General features: G+C 41.9%; 1 protein-coding gene across 7 annotated transcripts in view; it reads left to right on the top strand.

The window, feature by feature from the left end:
• PLD1 (phospholipase D1) overlaps nt 1-10,022 on the top strand; it is a 199,711-nt gene extending 189,689 nt beyond the window's left edge. For 6 of the 7 annotated variants that reach the window (XM_027583301.2, XM_027583299.2, XM_027583297.2 and 3 more), the window contains 2 exons: nt 3,130-3,247; nt 4,857-10,022. In XM_027583301.2, the coding sequence (XP_027439102.2) occupies nt 3,130-3,247; nt 4,857-5,081 (343 nt within the window). In that variant the 3' untranslated portion in view covers nt 5,082-10,022. The remainder of the gene's footprint in view (nt 1-3,129; nt 3,248-4,856) is intronic. The other variant, XM_027583298.2, reaches the window with a different exon arrangement.
• Nucleotides 10,023-19,497: the final 9,475 nt, after the last annotated feature.

The following is a 19,497-nucleotide window of genomic DNA, read 5'->3' as shown; positions in this document are numbered from 1 at the left end:
CGATTCAGGGCTCCATCCCAGGACCCTGGGATCATGACCTGAGCCGAAGGCAGACGCTTAACAACTGAGCCACCCAGGTGCCCCTGCATTAGGTCTTAATGAGCAGCCAGCATCTGTGTGCAAACACCATCCTTAAATCCATTTTAAAAGTTATTCTTCTGTAGTCTGAAGGAGACATTATTTGAAGTGGAAATAAAATTTTCAGGTTATAAAACTCTAAAAAATCCTAAGTGAGCCCATGGTGTCAAATCCGTTCATTTTAAAGAATTTTTAGGTAGTGGGAAAAGTGCAGACTAAAACTAAAATGAGATGTCCTTTTATCTTTGTAAAAATGGCTGAGCTTTTTCAGGAATTAATCGTGTTGGGGATGACTGGGGAGAACAGGCACGGTTACGTGTCTGTGTTGGAACAGCCTTTCCTGAAGTAAATTTTAACTCTAAAGTTTTTCCTGGTGAAAGAGTCCTGTAAATTCACAAAGTATTCATGATGAATAAATTATGTTCATTGTAAAATTGTTCAGAATAATGAAAAACTAGAAACCATCCAAGAGGTCATAATACTTGGTTAAAGAAATTTCACATGATGGGAAATTTTACAACCATTAAGAATGATGACATCAATCCACAATTATTTAAATACAGAGAGGGTAACAATAGAAGGACCTCCACACTGTTGAATCCAGTGGTCCCTTCTCATCTGAATTTGACACAGTTCTCCTTGGCGAACTCTGTGTGGTTCCAGGATATGACACCCTTGCTTTTCTCCACGCTCCGATGGCTATTCCTCTTCTTCTTTCCCACTGAGGCACACTGGGTCCTCTTCTCTGTCTAAACTCTCTCCTCACACCAGTTAAAAGTTCCATGGCTTTATGTATACATAGATGTAGATATAGATATAGATATATTGACAATTCTCAAATTTATACTCCAGCCAGGCCCCCTCTCCTCAACTCCAGATTCATTTCTCCAGCTGCCTACTTTGCATTACCCTGTGAATGTTTAATGAAAGTCTCAACAGGTTCAACACTGAATTTCTGGTCTTCTCCCACAAACTGGCTCTACCAACAGAATTCCCCATGTCAGCCAATGGCACCCATATTCTTCTAGTTGTTCACGCCCAAACCCCCGTTGTCATCCTTGATGCCTCACTTGTTCTCACATGGTACACCTACTCTGTCAGTACAACCTGTTGGCTCCACCTTCCCCTCCACTGCCCAAGCCATCATCTCTCACTCACATTACTGCAGGAGCTCCTGAGTGGTCTCCCTGTTACAGCCCTTGCCCCGCACACTCTGTTCTCAATACAGTCGCCGTATTTTCCTCTGTAAGTCAGCTCCTACCACTCGTCTGCTCCAGTGTCTGCAATATGTCCCAGTTTCACTTAGCATAAAAGCCAAAGTCCTACTAAGACCAATTTCCTCACTTCTGCCTTCAATGTAACATAAGCCTTTTTGATCTTCTTTGAACCTATCAGGCATGTGAGAAAGGGCTTTAGACTCCGTTTGAAATCTAACTTTGTTAGTAGTATGTCTCCAAATTTTAGCTTCCCATCTGCAAAATGGGAATCGTGTACCATGTACCTCACAGGATTGAGGTTGAAATGTTTTTTTTTTAACTCCAAAGCCTTCTATAAGTATAAGGGTTTGTATCGTTTTCTAATATGACCTCTAAAACTTACCTTACTTTGCTTAAGAATTTCTTGTTGTTTCCAGTCTGCTGTTTGTATATGATCATGTCAGACAACATCTAGTATGTGGCTTCGTTTTCACCAGGCACTCTGGGGATATGAGAGTAGCCAGGTCATGTTCTCTTGAAGAATTAACCTGCTAGATGTGGGACATAAGCCTGTTAAAAACAAAAAGTGAGTGAAGTATTATAGGTGTTCTGATAAAACAAAGCATATATGAAGTACAGAGGGGGGCAATGTTCAAGTCTCTGAGGACTGAGACAGAGAAATGGGAGATGGGAGAAGGGGGAGCGAATCAAGGGGAAGCCTTGCACTGAATGCTGAAAGATGGTAGGTGGGGTCAGGCAAACAGCAAGGGCGGGGGAAGGCTCCCTGATGACTCTCATCTCATACTTTTAAAGCACACCCAGTATTTATCACAATACTTCATTCTTTTTGAGGATGATTATTTATTCATTGTTGATCTTACCCATCAAATTTAATTACCCAGGGAAGCTCCATGTCTTTTGTATTCATTTCTGTACCCTAGAGTTTGACATAGTTCTTGGCCCAAGAGAAGGAAGGGAGGGAGGGAAGTTAAGAGGGAGAGAGAAAGGGAGAGAAATAGGGGGAGAGGCAGGAGAAAGGGATATTTCATCCTGGTTGAGAGCACAGGTTTGGGAGTGAGGTGGTCTGGAGTCCCAGATCTGCAGCTTACCAGCTGGATGACCTTGAACAAGTTTCTTATACTCTCTCTGTGCCTTAGTTCCCTTATTTGTAAACTGGAAATAATAATAGTTGCTTCTTTATAAGATTGTTGAGGATTTACTGAGACAGTTCTTGGAAAGGACTTAGCACATTTGCTGGCCCCATGGGTTTTGTGTGTGTGTGTGTGTGTGTGTGTGTGTGTGTGTGTGTGTGTGTGTGTGTGTGTGTGTTTAAAGATTTATTTGAGAGAGAGAGTAGAAGGAGAGGCAAAGGGAGAGGGCGAGAAAGAATCCCCAAGGGGACTCTCCACTGAGCATGGAGCGTGACACAGGGCTTGATCCCAGGACCCTGAGGTCATGACCTGAGCCAAAATCAAGAGTCAGATGCCCAACCGACTGAGCCACCCAGGCGCCCCCTGGCCCATGTTTTGAATGTAACCCCATCCTCCAAGGTTCTCACCCCCTTGGGCCAAATTGCCAGGACTTTCTTGGAACTAAATTCAGGTCTTTCTGTCTATCCAATAGTTAAAACTTTCAAACATTATAACAGCTTAGATTTGTTTTGTTTTGTTTTGCAACTGAGGTTTTATACACACACAGTTTTAATGGCTTCCTCTGATTTTCTTAAAAAAAAAAAAAACTTCTGTGGTTGGGTTACATGAATGGTAACATAATGAAGTACATTATCATTAGAAACAATGCCTGCTGCGAACTTCTTTATCTCAGTTACTCATTTTGGAGGGTACTTGTATTTCAGGGTTGTCCTTGGCTATCTTTCTGACCCAAGTGAAAACATTCAGGATCCAGTGTGTGACAAATTCTTCAAGGAGGTGTGGGTTGCAACGGCAGCTCGAAATGCTACAATTTATGATAAGGTGAGGTTTGCATATCACCCCCCACCTTTTTTAATTGAATCACATCACAAAAGCACATCATTATTACTGCATATTATTGGTACAGAGTATTCTTAATGAGTGTAAAAAACCAGTACATTTCCAAGTTGTAATAAAATACCTCTTTGTAGACATTAAAAAACAGAGTCAAAAAGTAACATGGATTATGGTTTAGAAGAGCCATTAGTGGCATTCTGATCTCTCATCTGACTCTGGGGTCCCATCATGAGCATCCTTAGAAGGTGGTTACCTAGCCTTTGGAAGTGTCTAGTGACAAAGAGAAAAGAGGCAGATGAGATCCAAAAATGAGTCAGACCTGGCTGGGTTCAACCCAGCTCACCCAGTTGCTGGTGATAGAACTTTGTATGTAGTGATTTGACTTTGTGAGCCCTCCTCTCTTCGCTTATCAACTGGGAGGAATATTCACTGGGGTAGTTATGATAATAAAGAATAGTCTTTTAAATGTACTTAACACATAGCATAGTAAATGGCATCCATCCTTATGATGGAACTTATTATAATGAAACACGTCCTTTATTGGGCAGCTCTAATTTTGGAAAGGTGTTTTAAAACCAGCTCCATATGTTAGGGAGGCCAAATGTATCTTTTGGTAAGTTCTATCCATGGGTTATGATAAAGAATGCACCAGAGTTAAGAGTTGTCCAACAGGGGAACAAGTTACTTCATGAAGTAGCCAGCTTTCTGTCATAGAAAATCTTCAAGCTGAGATCTGCTGACCATCTATCAGAAATTGGGTAAGAGTGTGTTGGTGTTCTTCATGACTGCTGGAGTGCCTTCCAGCCCGGAGAATTCATCATTCCTAATGAAACATGACAGTCGACATAGCCTTATTTCATGCTGAGGACTCAAGGCCACGACCAAATAGGTCATATGCATGGAGGCTTTTAAAATGTAATGAAGTGCACAGCCTTGTTTGGATCCTCTTGGAGGTAGGGTGGATAGCAGCTATAAAAAACATTTTGGGAACATAGGATAAATCTGAATATGGACCATTATCGTAAATGACTTGGAAGTGATTTTCTGAGGTGTGAGAATGCTATCGTGGTTATATAGGCACATCCGTATTCTTAATACATGCTGACGTATTTAGGAGGGAAGTATTCTGCTATGGGGAGCTCATTTTCAATTAGCAAAATAAGTGTACAACTGATACCTTTAAGTAAAGGTACAGATATGAACATTTTTGAAAATGAAAAGTTAGAGGCAATATAATCTGCAATGTTCCTCTTAGACCAGAACCTCCAGTGAAATTCGGGGAATTATAATCCAAAATCCTAACCTGAATGTGGACTAACATCAGTGGAATTCCCATACCACTAGCTTGACTTTATCCTAAAGTCGATGACCCGTGTAGATCAGATAGAAGGATCTATGATTTTTTTTTTTTTTTGATGGAAGCAAATCTTGTCATCTCCTGGTAGCAAATAAGAGAAACAACTCTTCAATCAGGTCTGTGCTGTGGCATAAAATTAGCAAAGATTTTGTCTGTCAGAATGCATATTTTCTGTAAAGGAGATATCTTTTCTTTTAAACTTATGACCTAGTTTCTTCCTATTTGTGTTTTAATCAGGTGTTCCGGTGCCTTCCCAATGATGAAGTACACAATTTAACTCAATTGAGAGACTTTATAACCAAGCCCATCTTAGCAAGGGAAGATCCCATTAGAGCTGAGGAAGAACTGAAGAAGATCCGTGGGTTCTTAGTGCAGTTCCCCTTTTATTTCCTGTCTGAAGAAAGCCTACTGCCTTCCGTTGGAACCAAAGAAGCCATAGTGCCCACAGAGGTTTGGACTTAAGGGTGATATTCGTTTGCAGCTCCAAGGACTCCCACCTTGAAAAGTACACTGTACACAGTGACTTTAGGGAGATCCTCACAGCTGCAGGCAGCCCTGACGCATGCTGGGATCCACCCCAGGGACCCTCTGGATTGGCTGGGCAGGGCTGCAGTCCTGATAGAAGGGCACTGAACATCAGGTGGGCTTTCTAACTCCTCCTGCTTATCCTTGTGAAAAAGGGACTGTCTTCTTATTGGTAGCTCTATGCTCAACAACAAATTCCATGGTATACACCAAAATGCATTTCCTTTGCTAACAAGAATTTACCTGTGCCTGTGATCTAGGTTGCCAGAAATTGTCGGACCCTCCTTATTTTTCTCTGACCCTCATTAATGCAGCCGATGACTGCCGGACCTGCCCTCACTTCGTAGTACATACAGACACGGTTCGAGACATTGTTTATTCCTAGAAGATGTTGTGATGCTGCTCCCAGGTGCTTCAGGGTGGCAGCGAGATGCCCCTGCCCATCTGGTCCTGCAGTAGGAGTGTCCACCCAAGCAAGGATGTGGATGTGGTCCTTATCCCTTTCCAGTGACTGGAAGGACAGGGTGGACGTTATGTACACAGCAGCCCAAGTTGGGTGCTTCTGATAACGTCAACACTATAGATCTTAACACCACAGAGCAATAGGAAGGAATTAAATTTGGTTATTGAGGCAGAGATTTTACTTTGCCTCCAAAGGCAATGACAAGATACGGTCTTTTGGTAGGGCCCACCTGATCAAATTTGAAAACACGTGTAAGATATTTCATTACACAGCAGCTGATAAAACTGAGAGCACGCAGCCTTCAGAAGCCTCCAAGGTGGCCGTGGGGATCTGATCCAGACAAGAAAAGATTCTTTATAGTCCTGGAAAATTTCCTATCACCCTTAGCTGCTGGGTTGATTGAAATTTGAGTTTCTCCATTTGAAAATCAAACCAGTGAATGCAATTTGTCTTTCAAGAGAACTGGAGGCTTCATAACTCCTACCAAATTAATAAGTAGAAGCCTGACCTTATTTGACATTCAGCTGTCAGCTATGTTACCTTCTTTAAGAAGAATTGATTGCAAAATACTTGCTACTTAACTTGTATTATTAAATATGCCTTAACATTCCACCAGCCTTCCAAAGAGGTTAGGATCTTCATTAATTCACATTGTCCCAGTCTATGAATTGTTCCGGAAACCCATGTTTCCTTTGTGAATAGTAGTAGTCCCTTTGGTACACCCCAGCTCTAATGTTACTAAGCAGAACTGTTCTTACAGCCTGAAGAGCTGATGTGGGTTCCCAAAAGGCCTGTGCCCATAAAACATGCTGTAGGTGCATCTATCACACGTGTATGGATTATCGGGGCAGAATCTCACTGGCGTCATTCTTCAGAAAAAGCGAGGACCCAATCCTTGTTTTCATGGAGCCAGGAAGAGGTTAAACAGGAGTACAGAGTCAATAATCTGGGTGAGTAGGAAAGAGTGTCACACTCAGGAGAGGATGTCACAGCTAGAGAACATTTCACAAATGAGGTGGGACTGTGCTTTATGAATAAAGAATTTCTCGGAAGGCTGAAGATGGTAGTGACTTCATTCTATAGCAGCTGTAAGTAAGACATTTGCTATTTCTGAAGTTTAGATTGGCATTTAGAGAGTTGAGTGGGCGTGGAATACCTAAGGCTTTCTTATGGTTTACTTTTACATAGTTTTTCAACTGTAGAACAGTCAATGCACTGGCTTTTAATTTTGTGCAAAATGCTCTCCTAACACCATGAAAAAGAACAGCTTAAAAGGTCCTCCCCTTCTCATAAAAAACAAGTCACTTAATCCAGCCTCTCCTCAGAAACTGAGGCCCAGGTTGGTTGAAGGACTCACTTGAGTTCACCCAGCTGAGAGATGGTGGAGGCGGGACCAGTGAAATTGCTGTGGTTCATTCGTGGCCTCTCCCTTGACGTGGTCATTGTCCACAAGTGAGGAGAGGCAGTAAACAGATTTCAGACAGGATACCTCTAAGCCATTTTGAACACCGTGATATCATGTACTTAAGGTTCATCTGTCTCCCCTGCTTGAATGTAAGTTCCACGGGGCAGGAACTTTGCTGTGTTTTGTTCATAGTATATCCTCTGAGCCTGGAACAGTGCCTGGCACAGTGGAGGTGCTCAGTAACTGCTTGGTGGGTGAATAAACGAGGTGGAGGGGCGAGCTCATGAAATGCCAAACTTACAGAATCTCAGACAAGAAATCTTACTGTTCGTGTCTGGGGCCAGTTTCCTTTCTACTGCATCTTCTCAAAGGCAAGATATTCTTCTGCAAAGATGAGAGGCTACCAGCTTTACTTGGGTGGATTTTCTGGAAGATTGTGTGCAATAATTGCCTATTTGCAATAGCAGCTTCCGTAGGGCGGCTTTCTGCAAAAGTCACATGGGGTGTGGACACGAGGTGTACTGCATGGCCTAATTAGCCATCATTCTGACACCACTACCACCTAATAATGGAAGTTCAAATAACTTATCTTTAACATTGCAATATCTGGTATCAACTTGAAAATGCATAAGATTCAAAGCCTTGAAAAGCTGTTATGAATCTGCCCCACATTTTAAATCAACTGCAATCTTCCGAAATGACCCCAAATGCTGTACCCCATAATCTGATTATCTCTGTAATCATTTTTATTTTCAAGAAGGAAGAATTCTGTAATTATACAAAATGGTAGAAGGTAGAATAGCCACTCAAACTATCCAGATTGTCCAAGCTTAGTCGTTGGACAGTACTCAACATAGCAGATCTGGTGCAGGCGTTTGCTCTGTATCAAGTGTCCACTCGGTGACTCGCCCTTCCTTGGGATGTTCTTAATTCTCAACTCTTAAGGCATCACACAGAGGCTTGGAGAGGCTGTCATTAGATAGTTGAGAGGCATATGGTAAAACAAAATACAGTTTTCTTTTAGTAGCACCTTTGGAAGAAAACTTCATCTCTAGGTAGTCAAAAACATGAGCAGTTCCTCTCTTGTGTACTAACTTGGGAAATTGTAATGTACCATGAGTGATGAAAACAGCAGGTGGAGAAGCCTTTCTGCAGATGCCAGCCTGTGGGCAGACCAGATTTGTATACTCAGGAAGAACCTGCCCTTCCTCCTGCATCTCCTCACCCCTTATTCCTTCAGCCTCGGTCCCCAAACAGAGCACCTCCTTATTATGTAAACCATTTTAGAGGACAAGGAAAGGGTTTCTGAAAACAAACAAAAAACAAACAACAACAAAAAACCCCAAAATGAGGCCTCTACAACAAATCTTCTGTTTAACTTACCCTTTTAAGTGACTGACAAAATATTATTTTTTAATAGAGGTAATTGTCTTGTTAACATCCCTGATCTGATATGGCACTTGAGGGTTTTCTGAGGTCTGTCACCCTCTATAACAGGGGCAAAGAGGATCCTTCATGTCTCATCCCTCTCTACTCTGTCTTGTATAAAATGAGCAAATGCTAAAGGACTTTAAGTGTGCTCAGGAATATATTTTTATTTCCCTGGAAGATCCTCTGAGGCCAATTACTACTGGCAGTTTGGAGGTTTAAAATGGATGGGCCTTGAGAAATTCTTGAATCTAGAAATACACTAGAAAAGGAATTCAGCAGCAGCTCTCAGAAAGTTGCAGGCGAGAAGTCAGTGAATTCGCATTATTCTTAGGGGGGTGGGCAGGTACTATAAAATGATCCCTAATGACATCTAATTCACATGTGAGATAGTGCTGACTTTGACTTGAGACTGGAAGCGTTCATTAAAGGAACCGAATGTCTTATGACTTAATTTATTACAGGTTATTTTTCCTTTATGCTATTTTAAATTTTTAACTTACAAACCGTAGTCAAACATAAGGTAAATGAAAATTTGTCACGCTGATCATTTGGAAGTTGTAAAGTCAGAGACTGGGATGGCAATCCAACCAAAATGCAGGCTTACTTACTCTTTTGCCAAGCTGCTATAATTGTTCAATTTATTCTTAATAAATGCACATAAGTGAATGTCACCCTACTTCTGTTTGACACAAAGAAATAGAACATCATGCCTCCTGATGTAGACCTACTTGGATTCTTCACACAAAATAGTCTGGGCCAAAGGTGCTGATAGTCTCCTAAACCACTCTAAAACTTCATACCGAAGTTTTGCAGTTGGAGCACGTCACTGACACAAAAAAACAAATACCTGGCAATGAACATCCGTTCAGAATATTTTGATATTCTGGACAGAACTCAGACTCCTAGCCTCACCTCTACTGCAGCACTTGGCACACCAAGGCTGGGCCTCCTGTTTTTGTAAATAAAGTTTTATTTAAACACAGCCATGTCCATTCATTTACATGCATTCGTGACCAAATGATCTGCAAATTCTAAAATATTCACCATCTTTTAAGAAAAGCCTACTGGTCCTTCCTCTAGAGAGAGCAAAGAATGTCCAGACAGAGTACCTCAACCAAACAGAGTTGGATGAGTTCTGTTCTCTTCCCTACCAAGGTTTTCAAGTCTCCTTATCCCAGAGCCCAACATTCTACAACGGATTTATTCTAAGAACAAGGTCGAGTCCTTTCAGGAATAAAATCACGTGGTTTTGGCTCTGGAAGAGATGTTGTCAGCTAAAGCAGGCTTCTCCCAGCTGAGCACTCATAAGCATACATGGTTGACAACGTTTAAGTGTTAAAGAAAAAAAAATGAGGATGGATAGCTGAAGGGTTTGTATTCAGAATGAGAACTGTGAACTCAGGAGACTCCGTTTCCTGTGAGCTTTCCATCCGTGAAGCATTGGAAATGATCCATGTATCCATTCTCTGCCTCACAATCAATGCTCTCTGTGCCTGGTTCCTTAACTGCTTTTTTAAAATGTAAATATTCATTAATTAAATAATTAAAAGCGTGAAATCAGCAGCGTCCCTTTATTTGAAAACCAGATTCCTCATTCTGCACCGGGGTCTTGAAAGCCAGAGTGCTGCATGTCTGACCTTGAGACAGAACTGTGTATCTGTGGATACCCCACCCTACACCCCAGTTGTGGGCCCCCAGGGGGGTCAGCCTCAGAGTCTCAGCATCCTCTGCTACTCCCAGGCCTCTGTCCCCCGTGAGGTGTGATGATAGAGTGAGGCGGCAAATTTCTTTTAAAAAACTGAGACAGCTTCCAGTAAGCACATATTCAGAAGGCCATTGGGGGGTGCTGGGGCGCATCAGTGAACAGGTCAGACCAGGGGGCCCTTCATGCTGCCCACATTCTAGTGAATTGTGAGTGCAAAGTTACTGCCCTTCTCAAAATAAGTGCCTGAAATAAGAGGCATTTGAGTGCCAGTGTGGGAATTACCAAGCTGGAGAAAACAGCAAAGATGAGAGTGAAATAGAGTAAGTGTCAGTCTTTGAGGACACCAGAGTAGGAACCGGGAAACAACCATATTACTACTACTGATAACAGTAATAGCTATTATCAGTGACTTTGTTGGCCAGGACCTCTTCTTTACATGTTTCAGCTCATTCAGTAGCTCTAGAGCTTCACACTTCAGAATGGTCATGGCCCTGAGACTGTCCTTTACCACCTCTTCAAGACTCCAGGGGCTTACATACAACCCCCAGGTATATGAGGTACAGGTATGGGACTGATCAAATACCAATGGGAAAAGCATGGGCTTCAGCATGCAAGAGAGCTCACCCCAGATCTCCACCTGCCACTTGCCAGCAGTGGGACTCTGCCAGCAAATAATCCTCTCTGAGGTCTTCAAACGTGGTAATAAAGCCTCACTCATGAAGGCCAATGAGATACATAGGTAAAAGCACAAAAGCAGATGCGCACAGTAGGTGTTTCTATCAAGCTATAGCAGATGCCTTTCCTCTACTCTCTGAAAGTGAGCCAGACCATCTTGAATAGAGAGGACAACACACCCCACACCCACACCCATGGTCTGGACTTCTTTCCCACTTCCAGAAGTCAATAAAATGATAGTGATTTCGAGGTGGTAACTAGACTATCTTGGGGATCATTTTATGATGTAAAAATGTGGAATTCTATGATGTATATCTGAAAGTAATAGGATACTGTATGTCAGCTATACTTCAATTGAAAAAAACAAAATAACTAAAAATAATAATAGTAATTTCCAAGTGTAAGTTCTAAGCTGGAGGGAGGGCAGAGAGAGGTGTCTAAGGGGAGGAAATGAAAGGTGGTTTTCTCCAAATTCCTATTATGCTGACAGTGTTGGGTCTCCTACACTACAGAAATAAACCAAAAGTGAAAGACCGATGCCCCACAGGCCAAAGAGAGAGAGTGGATTTCTTAAATTTGCTTCCACTTTTATTTGGAGAATGATGGTCTCGAGTATTCGAAATCTTGCTATCATCTGAGGCAGAGGTTATAAGTTCAAGGCTCACAAGCATATTTATTTGGACCATATAGTGTTTAACATTGTGAATTAGTCGCTAAATATAAAAATTGAAAGATTTCACGTGATGTTTTAGGTTTTGGACTTTTGTGCAAAATCAGAATGTCTAGGAACAATGGGACACATAGCATCGATTCCTGTTGGAGCTGAACAGCTGTCCCTTTAAGATGAGGTATGTGCTGGCTAGGTCCCCACAGTCCCCACCATTCCCTACTGTTAAACCAAGGCGGGGCTTATGACTTGCTTTGGCCAACAGAACATGGCAGCAATGACATTGTACAACTTTCAAACCTATGCCCCAGGAAGACTGCAGCCTCCACTCTAAACCTCCTTAAATGCTGTCACCAAGTGAGGATGAGAGACCAGGAGAAAGGACCAGATGACAGCCAGCACCAACTATCTCACATGGGTGTGAGGCCATGCTAGATCACCCTGACCCAGTCCAACTGCCACTGCAACTAGCAACAGGACCATCCAGCTGAGCCCAGCCCAAATGGCTGGCCCACAGAATTATAAGCAAATGGAACAGTTGCTGTCATAAGCCCTTAAGTTCTGGGATGGTTTGTGACAACAATAGACAATGGATCAAGTCAAGCTTCTTCAGGGTATTCCGTTTTTCCTTTTTCACCTTCTAGCTGCTCTATAACCTACTGCCAACTGGTTTCCAGCCCATTCACCTAAACTGACCTACCTGTGGTTCTTTACGCTTTTTACTAATAGGTAACATACCTACAGAAAGTGCCAATGTGATAGACAGCTTGATGTTTTTCAGGAACTTAACATACACAGCTCAGCAGCACCGAAATTAAGAAAGGGAAGCCCCCTTCTCTCCCCTCCCCTTCCAGTTACTACCAAATCCCTGACTTCTTGAAACATAGATTCTTCTTGCGTATTTTCGTAGCTCGCTGGCTTTTTCAACAAGGACACATTCAAGTGTTGATCTCACTAGGCCTGTTTGAAGCTTTCCTTCGCTTCCAGGTGACTGGTCACACTTTAAAATCATCGTGGCTCCCCTTTCTCCGTTTCACGACCCCAGGTTCCGGCTTGAGCTCCCGAGGTCTTCTCATTCCGCACAATGCTCAGGTGATCGCACGGACGGTAGCGGCTTCCCTGCCAGCTCTGTGCTCACCTGCAGTCCCGTTTGCTTAGAACCCCTTCTCAGGAAGCACACGTGGAGGAGGGGATAAAGCAAGACAAGGACCAGCAAAGCCAATTCAGAGTAAAGAGGGAGTTACCGCTGAAGGCAGCAGGGCCCGATCCTGCTTGGACTCCTGAAGGCTGGGGAGGCTGCTGTCTTTATCCGCAAGCTTCCATTTCTCATTGGTTGAACTTTACCCCCGGCAGTGCCACACCCCGGGCATTTCTGGAATTTCCCTGCAGACAGGTTCAGCAAGCTGCTGTGGCTCAGGGAAAGCTGGTGGAGAAGCCGCAAGAAGCCCTTGAGGCAAAGCTACAAGGTGGGGAACCGCAACTGCGGCTCGGGGAAGCTCAGAGGCAGGCGGCGGGCATAGAGGGTGAGGCGTCAACAGCGCCCCCTAGCACAGGCCTCTGATTTTTCATGTCATTTGTATCCTTTTTAGAGGTATGTAACTTCCCTGAAGGCAGGCATTATCTAACTTTTTAAATACTCTGCATTTGGCTTCTAACCATGCCGAGCACATTATTCAGATTATGTGAAAAGTGGATTGAAAAATTGTCTTCTCTACCCTCTTCCCCCAAGTCTGTGTTCTGATGCGTGGGGTGCTTTGGGCCAATCCAGAAAGCACAGAGGAGAACCCAAAGAAATGAGTTGTTTTTATGTTAGAGTGCTGTAGTAAGAATTCGATTTCTACATTTTTCTTTAGTATTTGTTAAGTCTCAATCACTTTTTAAAAAATTTTATTTATTTGACAGAGAGAGACACAGTGAGAGAGGGAACACAAGCAGGGGTAGAGGGAGAGGGAGAAGCAGGCTTCCCGCCGAGCAGGGAGCCCGATGCAGGGCTCGATCCCAGGATCCTGGGATCATGACCTGAGCTGAAGGCAGACACCTAACGACTGAGCCACCCAGGCGCCCCAAGTCTCAATCACTTTTTTAAAAACATAAAATATATTTTATAAATTATATATATATATAATATAGTTACAGCTGTCATAATGGAACTTTTAAACATCAGGTCAAAATCTCATTTGAAAAATCATGGAAAATTAAAATTCAATAGTTTTCCCCATGATATTTGACTATTCACTTGCTGGGCAGTCGCCCAAAGGACTTAGGTCAGAATTGCACCAGATAACTCAGTAGGCAAACATTTGGTGATTTGTGAAAAACAACAGAAGGAGTACTTTTTAAAAATCTTTTAAAATAAAGACATATGGGGTGCCTGGGTGGCTCAGATGGTTAAGCATCTGCCTTCAGCTTGGGTCATGATCCTGGAGTCCTGGGATCAGGTCCCACATTGGGCTCCTGACTCAGTGGGAAGCCTGCTTCTCCCTCTGCCTCTGCCTCTCCCCCTGCTCATGCTGTCTCTCTCTCTCTCTCTCTCTCTGTATCTCAAATGAATAAATAAAATCTTTAAAAAATAAAATAATAAAATAAACTAAAGACATATTTCCAGAGCCTCTTTTTCATAACCCTTCTTCCTTTTTAAGAAACTTACATTACGATGCATTCCCTAGATAAAGGCACAGGGACCTCAAAGTGAAGTGAAAATCCAAAAGTTCTTGACTTACATCACCTTCCCCTCACCAGGCTAATTAACTGCTTTTCTGTCTAGAACAACCCAGCTCTATCAGACTTCTCTTTGTTTTGAAACTGGTCTGAGGGGTCACTGGATGCAACTCTTCTTTTTTTTAGTCACTCTTTCCTATGGCCTTCTCTTTTTAAAGTCTGGGTTTTTGGAGAAGAGACCTAAGATGTCAGCATAGTAAGAAAACCCTAGGCTCCCCTCACACATAGTTATCAACTAGATAACTATCAAATCGTCCTAAATACCCCAGAAATCGACCTGAAGACTGACAACAAACTGTCCAACTAAAGGGAGAAAAGAAGCCACATCATGGAAGGTAGGAAGTATAGAGACATGGTTTGGGGGAGAAGCAGATCACTGGTGCTGTGGAGGAGAGGAAGCTGTGGTTTCAGAGAAAGGCAGGAAAGAAAGAGAGAACGAGAGAGGAGCACACAGGGGAGCACACAAGGAGAACATTTCCCCAAAGCCACTGGCGGGGAAAATGAGAGGGGCTGATTTTTGTGAGTTCTTGCAAGCAGCAGGGCTCAAAGACTGAAGTTTTAGAGGTCCGTGGGCTTGGCTGAGATAGAGCCCGGAGGGCACTGCCTTTCTCCAGCAGAGAAGGCAGGCAAGCAACCCAAGGACAGACAGTGGGGAAACGATGATCTGAGGAAAACCTGGGGCACACAGAGGGGAGATGACTCACTTTTCCAGGAGTGTGTCCCTGAGAGGCCCTGAGGCACCTCTCTGGGGACAAAAGAGTTGGCTGGCACTATTTCCCTGCCACGCCCCTCAGCAAAGGCCACCAGAGCCACCTGCTGAGGGCAGCTCAGCCAGACACTGGCTGCCTCCCCTGCTTGCTCCAAGTCCCACACCCCCACGCTCTGTGCCCAACCGCCCTTCTCGATCAAGCTTGCCTCAGCTCCAGTGTGGTGGGCGTCTTCCCTAGAAGACCAGCAGAAACCCTGCCCACACCATGTCTCCTGACTGGAGTGTTCTGCAAAACTTCATTTCTAGTGAAAGTGGTATGAGATCTCATGTAACAAGCAGACCAGAGCACACTTAGTTAAAACAGGCCACACTCTGGCCAAGGACCAAACACTGCTCACTACAGGCAGGGAGAGCCTCTGCAGATGATTGGCCTGAAGGCTAGAGCAGCCAAAACACAGCAGCAGAGTGCACGCAGCTCACACTGGAGACACTCCCTGAAGCACCAGGCCCTGGACAGTGTATGACCTCTTCTCCATAAAGCCATTACTCTCAGGAGCAGGAAACATAACAGCCTTTTCTAACACAGAGAAGAAGACCAAGACTTGGACAAAATGCCAAGATGGAGCAATTCATCCCAAATGAAACAACAAGATAAGGCCATGGCTAGAGATCCAAGCAAAACAGATATAAGTAATGTACCTGATGGAGAATTTAAAACAATAATCATAAGGATATTTGCTAGGCTTGAGAAAAGAATGGAAGACTTCAGGGAGACCCTTACTACCGAGATAAAAGAATTTAAAAAGAATCAGAAATGCAAAATACAATAACTGAGGTTGGAAACAGGCTTGATGCAATGAACACAAGGCTGGAAGAAGAGGAATGAATAAAGGATCTAGAAGACAAAATAATGGAAAATAATGAACCTGAACAAAAGAGAGAAAGAAGAATTATGGAACACAAGAATAGACTTAGGTAATTCAGTGACTCCATCAAATGTAATAACATTCATGTTATAGGAGTCTCAGAAGGAGAAGAGAGAGAAGGCAGAACATTTATTTGAGGAAATAATAGCTGAAAAATTCCCTAATCTGGGGAAGGAAACAGACATCCAGATCCAGGAGGCACAAAGAACTCGCATCAAAATCAACAAAGGCAGGCCAACACCAAGACATATTGTAATTAAATTTGCAAAATATAGTGATAAAGAAAAAATCCTAAAAGCAGCAAGACCAAAGAAGTCCCTAATTTACAAGGGAAGACCCATAAAGCTAGCTGAAGATCTCTCCACAGAAACTTGGCAAGCCAGAAGAAAGTGGCATTATATATGCAAAGTGCTGAATGGGAAACATCTGCTATCCCTTATCTGCTATAAGAATACTCTATCCAGCAAGGCTGTCCTTCAGAATAGAAAGAGAGATAAAAAGTTTCCCAGGCAAAAACTAAAAGGAGTTTGTGACCACGAAACAAGCCCTGCAAGAAATATTAAAGGAGACTCCTTGAGTGGAAAGGAAAAACCAAAAGTAACAAAGACAAGAAAGGAACAGAGAAAATCGCCAGAAACAATGACAAAACAAGTAATAAAATGGTACTAAATACATACCTATCAATAATTACTCTGAAGGTAAATGGACTAAATGCTCCAATCAAAAGACATAGGGTGTCAGAATGGATTAAAAAACAAGACCCATCTATATGCTGCCTACAAGAGACTCATTTTAGACCTAAAGACACCTGCAGATTGAAAGTGAGGGGATGGAGGAACATTTATCATGTGCATGGATAGCAAAAGAAAGCTGGGGTAGCAATCCTTATATCAAACAAACTAGATTTTAAACCAAAGACTATAACAAGAGATGAAGAAAGGCACTATATCATCATAAAGGGGAAAATCCAACAAGAAGATCTAACAATTGTAAATATTTATGCACCCAACATGGGAGCACCCAAATATGTAAAACAATTAATAACAAACATAAACGAACTCATTGATAATAATACAATGATAGTAGGGGACTTATATCAATGGACCATCTAAGCAGAAAATCAACAAGAAAACAATGGCTTTGATGAACACACTGAACCAGATGGACTTAGCAGACAAATTCAGAACATTCCAGCCTAAAGCAACAGAATACATATTCTTTTCAGGTACACATGGGACATTCTCCAGAATAGATCACACACTAGGTCACAAACCAGACTCAGCAATTACAAAAAGACTGAGATCATACCATGCATATTTTCTGACCACAATGCTATGAAATGAAGTCAACACAAGAAAAAAATTTGGAAAGACCACAAATACATGGAGGTTAAACAACATACTAATAAACAATGAATGGGTCAACCAGGAAATCAAGGAAGAAACTTAAAAATACATGGAAACAAATGAAAATGAAAACACAACCATCCAAAACCTTTGGGTTGCAGTAAAAGCTGTTCCAAGAGGGAAGGTTATAGCAATACAGGCCTACCTCAAGAAGCAAGAAAAATCTCAAATAAACAGCCTAACCTTACACCTAAAAGAGCTAGAAAAAGAACAAACAAAGCCTAAAGCCAGGAGAAGGAAAGAAATAATTAAAATTAGAGCAGAAATAAATGATATAGAAACTAAAAAAACAATAGAACAGATCAATGTAACCAGGGGCAGGTCCTTTGAAAAAATTAATAAAATTGAAAAACCCCTAGCGAGACCTATTAAAAAGAGAAGATGATCCGAATAAATAAAATCACAAATGAGAAAGGAGAAATAACTACACCACAGAAATACAATTATAAGAGAATATTATGAAAAACTATATGCCAACAAATTGGACAACCTGGAAGAAATCAGTAAACTCCTAGAAACATATAAACTTCCAAAACTGAAACAGGAAGAAATAGAAAACATGAACAGACTGATAACCAGCAAAGAGATTGAATCAGTAATCATAAATCTCCCAACAAACAAGAGTCCAGGGCCAGACTGATTCACAGGTGAATTCTACAAAACATTTAAAGAAGAGTTAATACCTGTTCTTCTCAAACAATTCCAAAAAATAGAAATGGAAGGAAAACTTCCAAATTAATCCTATAGGGCCAGCATTACCCTGATACCAAAACCAGACAAAGACTCCACTAAAAAAGAGTACCACAGGCCAATATCCCTGATGAACATGGATACAAAAATTCTCAATAAAATACTAGCAAATCAAGTTCAAAGCACATTAAAAGAATCATTCACCACGATCAAGTGGGATTTACTCCTGGGCTCTAAGGGTGGTCCAATATTCACAAGTCAATCAACATCATACACCACATTAATAAAAGAAAGTGTAAGAACCATATGATCCTTTCAATAGATGCAGAAAAAACATTTGACAAAGTACAACATCCATTCATGATAAAAACGCTCAACAAAGTAGGGTTAGAGGGAACATACCTCAACATAATAAAACTGGAATTTAAACAGACAGATGAAAAGATAATTATCATCACTCATCATCAGGGAAACACAAATCAAAATTACAATGAGATATCACCTCACACCTGTCAGAATGGCTAAAATTAACAACACAGGAAACAACGGGTGTTGGCGAGGATGCAGAGAAAGGGGAACTCTGTTGCACTGTTGTTGGGAATGCAAACTGGTGCAGCCACTCTGGAAAACAGTATGGAGGCTCCTCCAAAAGTTAAAAAGAGAACTAACCTATGATTCAACAATTGCACTACTAGCTATTTACCCAAAAGGTACAAGGATACTAATTTGAAAGGATACATGCACCCCAAAGTTTACAGCAGCTTTATCAACAATAGTCAAATTATGGAAAGAGTCCAAATGTCCATCAACTAATGAATGGATAAAGAAGAATTGGTGTATATATACAACGGAATATATACAATGGAATATTACTCATCCATAGAAAAGAATGAACTCTTGCCATTTGCAACAACATGGATGGAGCTAGAGAGTATTATGCTAAACGAAATAAGTCAGAGAAAGAGAATTCCATATGATTTCACTCATATATGGAATTTAAGAAGCAAAACAAAAGATCATTGTGGAAAAAAAGAGAGACAGAGGCAAACCAAGAAACTTAACTCTAGAGAATAAACTTACGGTTATCAGAGGAGAGGTGGGTGGGGGGGATGGGTGAAATAGGTAATGCGTACTAAGGAGTGCACTTGTAATGAGCACTGGATGTCATATGGAAGTGTTGAATCACTGAGTTGTACACTTGAAACTAATATTACACTATATGTTAACTGGAATTTAAGATTCTCTCTCTTGTTTAATTCGTTAATGTATATTTGTATATCTTTTATATTTTGTGTGTGTTTTTTTTTAAAGATTTTACTTATTTAACTGACAGAGAGAGAGAGAGTCAGCGAGAGAGGGAACACAAGCAGGGGGAGTGGGAGAGGGAGAAGCAGGCTTCCCGCCCAGCAGGGAACTTGATGCGGGGCTCGATCCCAGGTCCCTGGGATCATGACCGGAGCCGAAGGCAGACACCTAATGACTAAGCCACCCAGGTGCCCCTGTATATCTTTTATATTTGAATCTTTTCTTGCAAAATGTGTATTGTTGTTTGAAGAAT

This window comes from Zalophus californianus, chromosome 1 (assembly GCF_009762305.2).
Source record: "Zalophus californianus isolate mZalCal1 chromosome 1, mZalCal1.pri.v2, whole genome shotgun sequence".
Classification (NCBI taxonomy): Eukaryota; Metazoa; Chordata; class Mammalia; order Carnivora; family Otariidae; genus Zalophus; species Zalophus californianus.
This window is presented reverse-complemented; position numbering and strand designations above follow the sequence as displayed.